The sequence below is a fragment of the Buceros rhinoceros genome, unplaced genomic scaffold, assembly GCF_000710305.1.
Source record: "Buceros rhinoceros silvestris isolate BGI_N320 unplaced genomic scaffold, ASM71030v1 scaffold19949, whole genome shotgun sequence".
In the NCBI taxonomy this organism is placed as follows: domain Eukaryota; kingdom Metazoa; phylum Chordata; class Aves; order Bucerotiformes; family Bucerotidae; genus Buceros; species Buceros rhinoceros.
This window is the reverse complement of record NW_010431149.1, coordinates 18,700-29,270: the sequence shown is the minus strand read 5'-3', so window position 1 is coordinate 29,270 and position 10,571 is coordinate 18,700. Positions and strand designations below refer to the sequence as shown.

Below are 10,571 nucleotides of genomic sequence, written 5' to 3'. Positions count from 1 at the left end.
CAGTGCAGGGTGAGCAGTTGGACTCAATGGTTTTTAAAGTCTCTTCCAACCGGATGATTCTGTGACACTGTGAAAATACCATACTCGTGCTGCTGCTGAGGTGCCTGAAGAGCAGTGCATTCCCCTGTGGAGGGGCACACATGTGCTATACCTACCAGACTTCGAGTCTTTTGGGAAAATTTATTTGGACAACTTTTTTTCTAGTGTATATATTTTTCACTTCTCATAAATATTGATAAATTTCCAGCTCAAATGGACTTCAGAGGAGTCCAGTTTGGCTAAAGATGATTACTGGTATAGAAAACTGATTCTTTTACTAGCAAGGCCAGTTACATGCCGAAGTAACGTGGCTTGTGGTAGAGGAAAGGGAGAATGTAATATTGTTAACTTCGGTTACTGAAAGAGAATGTTTTGGATGTTCTTCTCTGACGGCTTCCAGTATTGTGACTGCAAGAGCAGATTGCTATATACTCCTTATGTGTTACCTGCTTGCAAATCTTTTTTTTGTTGTTGTTTACAGATATCTGACTCCACTCTACATGCATTCACATTTTCATCCTCGATGCTAGGAGAAGAAGTTCAATTGCATTTTATAATCCCGAAGTCCAAAGAGAATCATTTTGTCTTCAGCAAACAGGGAAAACATCTAGAAAGCATGCGTCTCCCACTCGTTTCTGACAAGGTGCGTGTGCTGCTGGGTTGGGTTTTTTATCTCTTTTAAAGTCCTTTGCATAGTTGCTGCCTGACTGTCCTTAAAACTGGAGTTTCTGAAAAAAATCATTTTGCATTCCTGGTGTCCACTTCATGCTTCATTGCATTGCAATGATCAATAATCTTAAAATCCAGTATAAACAATAAATTTAAAAAAAAACCCCTGTATCAGGAATAAACCACTTTTTACCTAATGTTGCTGAATATCTCCTGTTTCAGCAGAATTTGAATGCAGTTAAGAGTCCTATCTTCACTCCATCGAGTGGACGTCATGAACATGGCCTTTTGAACCTCTACCATGCCATGGAAGGCATCAGCCACCTTCACCTCCTTGTGGTCAAGGAGTATGAAATGCCACTCTACCGTAAATACTGGCCCAACCATATCATGCTTGTCCTGCCAGGCATGTTCAACAATGCTGGCATTGGTAAGAAATGCTATCAGTGCATTGCTGTGAAGATACCACGATCCATGTTGTACAATGTGGATCATTGTGCTGTGATAACAACAGCACATTCTGTGCAGAATACAATGATGTGTAAGAACTGCTGTTAGGGACATGGAATATATGTCTGTATTGGTCACTGTCTTCTCAGTTTGATATTTGATATTTTGTAGGCCATATTGCCTCGTTTTACTCAACCATGCTGTGTGAATCTTCATGCTAGACATTTTACACGACTTCAAACTACAACTTTTTTGGTTAGCGAAAGCTAACTTCAGCTAACTGCAGCTGAACACTGGAGGCTTGAACTTTGGACTTCATTTTCACGGATGCTTAGTTTTTCCTGCAAAAAGTTTTAAGTAGCTTCTGTTTTAGAATTTCAAGTTACTTTATTGCTGACCACAAAATCATGTTCTGCAGAGTCTCTTAAAAGGTCCAGCCTTTTAGATTTACTCATACTGGAAAAGGGACATACTGATTTCTTATTAAACTAAGATGTTTTGAGCACTAAGTTCATAAAGGATAATGACTGCAGATGTCCATGTAGCCTTTTTCTGGGAAGAGAGAGTGATAAAGTCTAATGAAGATCTATGTATGTCATCTTACGGCATTTTCTCAGGTGCTGCCAGGTTTCTTATCAAGGAACTTTCCTACCACAATCTAGAACTGGAACGAAACCGCTTGGAGGAACTGGGAGTCAAGCGTCAGTGCGTGTGGCCGTTCATCGTGGTAATGGATGACTCCTGTGTCTTGTGGAACATGCACAGCCTCCATGAACAGTCGAGGTAAGTAACCACACAGCACTGGGGTCCCTGCGCTGATCCAGCACAGACAGCAGCATGCCTGTGACTTAGACTCATCTGTAGCATCTGACAGAGCGTGAAAGACCAGACAACTGGAAAAGCTGGGCAGCTGGAGCTGCTGGTAATAATGCTAAGCAAAAGCAACTTTCAGCAGTGGTTTTGATGTAATAACACCAGGCTGCTTGTCCATAGGGCCTCACAGATGTAGTTATCCACTCCATAGTTGTTCAGATATAGCCCAGGAACTATACATGTAGACATGAGATATATTGTCTAAAATGCAAAAAATCAGCTATTTCACTCAGAGCAGTAGGAAGGCTGTAGATTTGTCTTGTTGACCACCAACATCCGCCTGGCTCTACCCTTACGTCCGTGTCCTACAGTCAGCACCATCAACAAACCTCTTCTTGTGCTTGTTTTTTGCCTAAAGCCATTCTTGCTTTCAGTGACTATTTGAGTGATTGCTCAACATGTTTCTTCCCTGATTTCTTTTGATTAAATTTATGTATCTCAGTGAAAACAGATAATTTTGGGAACTTTAGCTTTTTAGAAGACATTAAGGTCTTGCCCTTCTCAGCACTTAACACTGTCCATTATGGGGAAAATACCATTTCTGGTATATGTTGCATAAGGCAACTTTCTTTTCTCTTTCTAAATTGCTCTGTAAGACCTTGTTCTGCTAAAGGCCTATTTTCTTAAAATTAGTAAATTGATGGGATTAGTTGGCTGTTGTTTTAAAAGTCTGCATTTCTGTATATATTTTTACAGCATCTAGAGTTAACAGTCTCAATGGAATTTCTTGGCCCTTTGTATACACGTATATCTATATATATGCAGTGTATTTTATATAAAAATAATAAGTTACGTTTGTATGTTGTGTATGGTCATGTTTTGCAGCCAGTCCCTGGAGCTTGGGGGTTCCAGCAAGAATGTGTCTCTGAAGAGCGTTCTCCAACACATTGAAGCCACACCCAAAATTGTTCATTATGCAATACTGGGTGTTCAGAAATGGAACAGCAAGCTGAATGCCAGAAAAGCAAGGGCTCCATTCTCCAGGTGCCATGTGCATGATTTTATACTGCTCAACATAGACCTGACCCAGAATGTGCAATATGATCTAAACAGGTAGGCAGTGTGTGTGTATATATATATATATGTATGTATACGTGTGTGGTGGTGGCATGTGCTGGCATGATAAGAATCATCTTTCTGTAACCATATTTCTGAATGCTGCCAAGATAAATAGAAAGATCCTGTCTAAGGTAATGAGCTCACAATTGCAGAAGCAGGTATACAGAGGTATACGTTGCATCTGAATAAATAAGGCATCAAAATAAACTTTTGATCAGCCAAAAAACCTGGGGGAGACAGACCACGAGGCAAGAGTAAAGGAGGGCTACAGAGGACTGAAAAGGCAAGGGGAAAGAAGAAACTTCAGAAGAAAAAAGTAACTAGGAGACCAAAAACAGAAAAAAGAAGCCAAAATTGCATCCATCAGGGCTGAATGCACTCAGGAAGAGTATGAAGCTTCCAGTGTGCCTCTTTAAGAGGCAGGAGCTTGTTGCATGGCTAAGAACAAGAGTATAGGAAATGGTTGAGCCACTGCTTTGTCAAGTGCTATGAGAAGGGATTCCTTTTATTTCCTTCAGAGTCATCCATCCTCCCTGTTGCAGTAAAAACAGGTGAATAAATAACTTTACACTATTTCCTTCCTTTTTCCCTCTTCTCAACAAACTCTGTCTTGAAGTATTTGCATTAAAGCACTGTTGTATCATGGGTCTTTACTGCTATTTCTCATCACAAACTGAAGCAATATCCAGTTCCCTCTCTCCCTGGCCAAGTGGGTTTGGAATAAACCCTGTCTCTGCTAGTCACAGACTGGGGCATCTCACTCTGGTCTCCTGCTGCTCTTTCAGGGATCCTGTATATTTGACTGAAGAATTGTAGCCTGTTAGTGCAGGTCTGACATGGCTTCCAGAGTTTTTGGTTTCACATTCTCTGGATGGTTGACTCACGAGATGGGAATCAGCACACAGAAGCAAGCAATTACATCATATATAGCACAGGATAAGCGTTCTTTCTCAGCTGCTGTGTCTCCCATAGCCAAATATTTGTTAACACCACATTTATACCGTGATTCCAGTTCATAAAACAGGTCATATAGAACTGCCTTGATCAGAAATGGAGGTTGGTCACTGTAGAGCTTCTCTCCTAAAATACATATATTAAAAAAGAACTAAAAAGAAGAAGAAAAAGGAAAGGGTGGGGAGGAAATGACTGATGCAGTACATGACGAGCATGAGAGGGCTAGCCAGTCCTGGTACAGGGAAGAAGCACAGAGACGCACTGAAAAGTGAAGACTTTTTTGGTCTTAAGATGACCAGAAGTTGCTTTCCTACACCAGGAACACATTGAAGGAATGAGTCTCCCAAGCTGTGTAGAGAATTTGTGTAGGCACCATATCAGATTGTCTCCAGAACTCTCTCTGGAGCCCGTTTCAGTAGCGAGTGTGTGAATGCTTGCTCATGCACAGCTGATTTAGTGATCTCATGTTTAATGTCTAGGTATTTCTGTGAAGATGTAGATTTTAATCTGCGGACAAACAGCAGTGGCCTACTCATCTGCCGCTTCAATAACTTCAGTGTCATGAAGAAACATATTCAGGTTGGAGGACAAAAGGACTTTGTCATTAAGCCAAAAATCACGGTGAGTGTGGATGTATGCTCTGTCATATGTAACGGGTAAAATCAGGACCTGTTTCCCCTAGAAATGATTAATTCTCTACCCTTTTAGATTTATTTCACACTTACTTGTCATCTGAAGCTCACGGCCTACTCCATGGTTTGGCTGCCACATCAGTAATAGAAAATAATTTATATTTTACTAATTACAAATTATTAACAATAATCCTCCTAATCTGTTAGAAGATGGACTGGGATTGGAAAGAGTTTGGTCAAGCTATTCAGTGGTATCTCTGACGGAGGGAAGAATTTGCAGACATATACTCTGATCAAAGCAGGCAAGTTGTACTGGATCTGATTTTAAAACTTCTACCACAGACACTAGTTTCTCGTATTTGCTGGTTTGTGATGACTTTCAGTCCTTGCATGCGCTGACAAAAGGAGACCTGAGGAAAGGTACTGAAAATTGGAACCTTCTGAAATCCACCTGGGAAATCCAAATATTTACAAAATAGTGTGGGGATACCAGATATTTTATACAGAGTATGTTACACTTGTGTTGTCTTTAAATGGAGGTGTATTTCAAAGGGCTGGTTTTAATTTAGGAATCTTAACAGTTTGTAACAATTTAAACATATTCCACACCTTTTTTAAAAACTCACCTCTGTGTTTCAGATTTAAGTGACTAAACCCATGATTTGAGGATTTTGGGAGGCCATTTTCTGAATTTTCCTTTTCTTGTGGTTGCAGTGGAACCTGTAGTGATGGACTAGCCTATGAGAAACTCCATAGAAAATGGTTTCTGTGGATGACTCCACACAAGGAGGACGTCACTTCCCATAATGTCTAGGAATAAGGCAGGATGAAGAGCATTGTGACAATTTGAACTCCTTTATTTTATGTCCCTTCTTTAGGCAAGCAGATATCCACAGAAGTACAGAGCAACCAAGAACAAGTAATTAATTCACTTCTGTGCTGTGGTGCGATGTCAAAATCAAGTTGGGATTTTTGATTCTTTTCCCCAGCTTTCTCTCTTGCCCTGCCCTGTCATGGAGATCACTTCCACAGCTAAAGGAACTCCTGCAGAGAAGATACACTGAATAGGTGGGTTAAAAGGGGCTCCCCTTGGTTTCATTACAGGTTTCGGACAGCTTGGCACCAATAATGCCTCTTCAGTACGTCTGTGCCCCTGACAGTGAGCATACATTGTTGGCAGCCCCATCTCAGTTCCTCCTAGAGAAATTCCTTCAACACGCAACCTACAAACTCTTCCCAAAGGCCATTCATAACTTCAAGAACCCAGTACTGGCCATCGACTGCTACCTGAACATTGGGCTCGAGGTAACAAAATATGGGCAGAGATTATGGGGACGAGTAAATGCAAAGTTTTACTTCAGCATCTTTCTTGTGTTGAAAACCCCTTCTTTTCTGAACCCTCAAGCATCAAGTGTAGTGTTTGAAGACTTAGGTCTCAAACAGTGAGACTCTGCTGTTGGCCTGAAGGACCAACTCCACTGTAAGAGTTAGCAGTAAGCCTTGTAGCTGGCTGGTGTGGGTAGACCAGACATCTGGTAGACCAGACATCTGGTAGACCAGAGATCTGTCATGTGATTGGTGTGCAAAGGAATTAGGGCATGTCTGTCTGAAATAATATTTCATATGAAGCAAAAACTCGAAAGTGATGCCATTCTTGACAGAACTGGCTTTGCTGCATAGTCTGAACAAAAACTGTCTCCGAAATTTTTAGATCACTGTCATACAGCTTATTATCTGTGTTTGATTTGTACTTGCAACAAATCTGTTTTGGCCAAGAGAATTTCTAATATGACCCTTGTCCGGTGGCTTCTCTCACTGATGGACAAAGCTCATTCTTTGTAAGGCACCTCTCCTTGGGGTTTCTAGAGAAACTAGGTTTTTGCAGGTATGTCTTAGGTACCTGTAGGTAGGGAGATCAGAATTCTAGAACTCATTGATCAGTTTGAACTGGGTTTGAAGGAGGGTGAACATCTAACGAAGGTTTAGTTCTGACAAATTTTATGGAGGTCATTAGCAAGACAGAGAAGAAACCCTTTGATACAGAACAGCCATCAGGAGAGCACAAATGCTGGGAACCACTTACCTAATGCTTGTGGTCAGGAAGAGAAGACATGCGCCAGCACAGAGGAGCTTGGGCTTCAGCAGTTTCAGTACTCATGGGATTGCTTACTGTGTTTGACAAATGTAGCCTTATTAGAACAACCTAAATAATCTTAACAACAGTCATTATAAGCAGGTAATTAATAAGCAGAAAATCAAGCTGAATTACAGAGAGCTCTGAAATAATGTATTGCAGACTTGGAGACAAATCTCAATCTAGACATTTGTTCTGTGTGTTATTTCCTTGGGGAAGTTTGCTCAATGCTGCATTCTTGTTGGATTGTATTTTAACAGGACCAGTTGACTCGCCTGTTATCACTAAATTATATTCCACTCCACTTAAAGTCATACTTCAACATTTTCTAATACAGAAGTGCTTCCTTTCTTCTCCCCTGCTGTTTCAGGTGGCTATATGCTATATTAGTTCCCGCCCACACTCAGTCAATGTCAGCTGTGAAGGGGTGTTCTTCAGTGGACTTCTGCTTTATCTCTGTGACTCCTTTGTTGGTGCAGACCTCCTCAAGCAGTTCAGGTTTCTGAAAGGTAATCTCATTGCTCTGCTGGGCATCCTGGGTGCTTTTCTGCCAAGTAATAGCACAGAGGAAAAGGGAATAACCAGCTTCATTAAATGGCTCCCATTATTTTCATAGTACTGCCATAGTTGTCAAAAGGAATCGATGGAGTGTTTCTTTTGGGAGTGTATAGAACTTCTGTTCCTGTTGGTAATAAGTGCAAGTAATTGAAGCCTCACTAAGCTTTGATAAATTACATTCATTAAATTACTTTAAAGTGAATTTCAAATTGAAATAGGTGCAGAAAAACAAGGATGCATGGAAATGAGTCCATGAATCATGCAGTCAGCAACTTGAGGTTTTAGAGCATAGGTGTTACTGATGAAGACAAATTCTGCTCTAGTAATCTGTCTATAATGGTAATAAATAATACAGTACTGTAGATTGGTGCGGCTCTTAGCTGGAGGATGATGGTGTCTACCCTCAACAGTACTTTAAAACCTCATTAAAATCTTTGTCATTCTGTTTTAATACTAACAGATAGCAAATTGCCATACATAGTGCTGAAGTGTTAAAGAGCTCCAGGGCATTTTCGGTGGCGCAGCTGAACCATTTCCCTCTCACGTTCAGTGATGATGGCACATGTGCTGGGGTGCAGTGGGGGTGACCTTGAGCCAGGCCCAAGAAATGAACTTTGGAATTTGCTCCTGCACTTGCTTGGAGACCCTGGCACAGGGGCAGTACAGGAAGGTGCAGCCGCAGTGGAGTTGCTGCTGCCATTCCCAAGCCCTCAGAGCGATGCGGGCTGAATGTGGCCAGAGTCACTTCTTTGTTTGTTGTTTCCTGGGCAATGGGTGCTTTCATCACAAAAAAGAGACAGTTGGTGCCTGGTAGAAAGGGCCTTCTTGTGCTCAAATCAAGCAGGGGAGGGGGCTGAACCTGAGCTTTCTATGTACCAGGTGTGTGGGCTGCAGCACAGAACAGAGAAAGCCCTGAAGGTCCAACTCTCCTGCTCATTATTAAATGACTACACAGTCTGAGAAATTTCTCTACACAGAGAAATTTGGGGATTTGGTTCATTATCCCTCTTACAGTGCTTTACCAAGGGGTACTCTCATGCTTAAGGTACAGCAGACTTTCTCAGGAGTCTGACTTTGTAATAGTTTCATTATTGACCTTGTACAAACCCAAATGGCCCATTAAAAAAAAAAAAAGTAGGCTTTATTCTTTTGGCATGATCATCAGTAGTGATATAAGAATCTTGGATTCAAGTTAACGTTCTCTCTGCTGCAGCTGATGATACCAACACCAGCCATGCAGTGACAGCATGTGATACAAAGCAGACCCCACACCACATTTGCTTCTCCCTGTCCATGCCTTCCTGCAAATGGACACATTCGCCTCTGTCCCAGGGTTTATGGGACTGATCTGAGCCTCGACTGGACAGTTGTTGATAGACCCTTCTCATACTTCTTTTTTCTTACCTAGCAGCAGAAGTTCCTTTGAAATATCTTAGAAAAATGAATGAAGGAAATAATGGAGTTGTTATTGTACCCTGAGAATCTAACATGCTTTTCAATTAAGGTGCCACCCTGTGTGTCATATGTCAAGACAGAAGCTCATTACGGCAGACAATAGTCCGGTTGGAGCTGGAAGACGAGTGGCAGTTCCGACTTCGGGATGAGTTTCAAACTGCTAACAGCAGTGATGACAAACCACTCTATTTTCTTACTGGACGCCATATATAAGCTTCGCTAAGACACCACTAACAAAATAAACATCACTTTTTTTTTTTTTAAACAAGTACAATCACTGTGGAGCAAAGTGCAACCAATATTTATCTATCTAGACTGCTCTGGAAGATTCCCCACGATTCTGAAGTAGGCTTTATTCCTATGGATAAAATTCCCACCTCAATTATGATTTAAAGGATCCTGGATTCCAGTTATTTTCACAAGTGACAACCACCAACGCTAATCCAGAGCCACTCAAGCTGTAGCATCTAGGAAGAGGACAGAATTTGATGAAAAAATCCTTTTCATGTTCAGCTGAGCTAAGGGAAGAAGCTGCTCTCAGCAGCTATCTTGGATGTGTTACATGAAACGCAACCCAGCAAGTGGAATTTATTGAAGATATGTGGAGGAGAGCCCACCGTGTCTCTTCAGCTCTGTACTGTGGTACAGGAATACTCAGGGGTTTGAAACTACAATATAACATAGATACTTGTAGCAAAAGGAATAGTCTTGTTCTCTGTGCAGTGTTAGTTTAAAATTTGTAATTGTGTATGTACTGAAACTGTCTTTGGCAAAATTTCCACAGGTGTTCAAAGTTTACTACTTAAACCTGAACAAATCAGCAAATTCATGGCAGGCACTGTGCACCCAGGGTCTCCCAGCACCATTATTTCACCCCTCATCCCCTTTCACTATTACTTAGGCATCTCCTCAACTCAGGGGACAAAGTAAAAGGTTTCTCACAGATACTTTCTCCTCAGTTGCAAGCCAGAAGAGCTCGCCAGCAAGTCCCCTTCAGAGTTTTGAAAACCTGTGGTCTGTCCTTGGTGTATGGAAATGAGTCCTGCTGTATGTCCAGTGCCTTTCTGGAGGGCTGTATGTAACTTCCTCTCTATGTTCTCTTCACTCAGCTCCAGTTGGCTGCAGAGCTGGAAATTAGGTCCGTCATGTTATACCTGTATGTGAAGCAACACACAAAAAAATAAAAAAAGTGCAGGAAGGCACCAATGTCTGAGCTGGATCAAGAAAAAAAAAGAGGTTTTTTTTACAATACCCCTAGGGGGAAGCAGGGGAGAAGTCCCAGGGAGATGGAACTGCTCAGGAGAGACTCTGTCCAGAAGGAAACATCTCTGAATGCATCACCTAACAATGTCAGTCCTTTTTTACTAACCTCTGTAAATATTGGTTGTAGCAGTAGGTGCACATTTTTCTACTTAAAAGCATATTACTGGTCCTTGTTAAATTGTCCCAGAATGAACTCGGAGCAATAGCATTTGGGTTGTCAGGGTTAAATGTAGCAGTACTGTGTTCTGCTCATGCAGTTAGCAGGGGTTACCCCTCTAAGGTTTCCATGCAAAAAAAAAAAACCCAAAAAACCAAATCCAAAATAACAACAACAAAAATCTTCCTGCATATTGTGACCCCTTTATTAAAAAGAAAAATGCAGTGTGTTCTTAAAAGCCCTTTGGGAAAATCAGTTTACTCCCCAAAAAGCAATGATGTTACCTTGACCTACAACTCATTGGAGAAGGACCTGCCAAAGCCACAAA

The 10,571-nt window shown here is 41.4% G+C and overlaps 1 protein-coding gene across 1 annotated transcript; it reads left to right on the top strand.

Moving 5' to 3' along the window:
- Positions 1-520: 520 nt before the first annotated feature.
- Positions 521-9,157, top strand: LOC104499778 (GREB1-like protein; the record flags this gene model as incomplete). The annotated part of the gene is made up of 8 exons (XM_010143332.1): positions 521-682; positions 931-1,138; positions 1,776-1,941; positions 2,857-3,084; positions 4,524-4,665; positions 5,781-5,981; positions 7,181-7,319; positions 8,873-9,157. Coding segments are annotated over 8 exons (1,410 nt in total), but the record flags the coding sequence as incomplete, so codon positions are not given.
- Between the last annotated feature and the right edge of the window lie 1,414 nt (positions 9,158-10,571).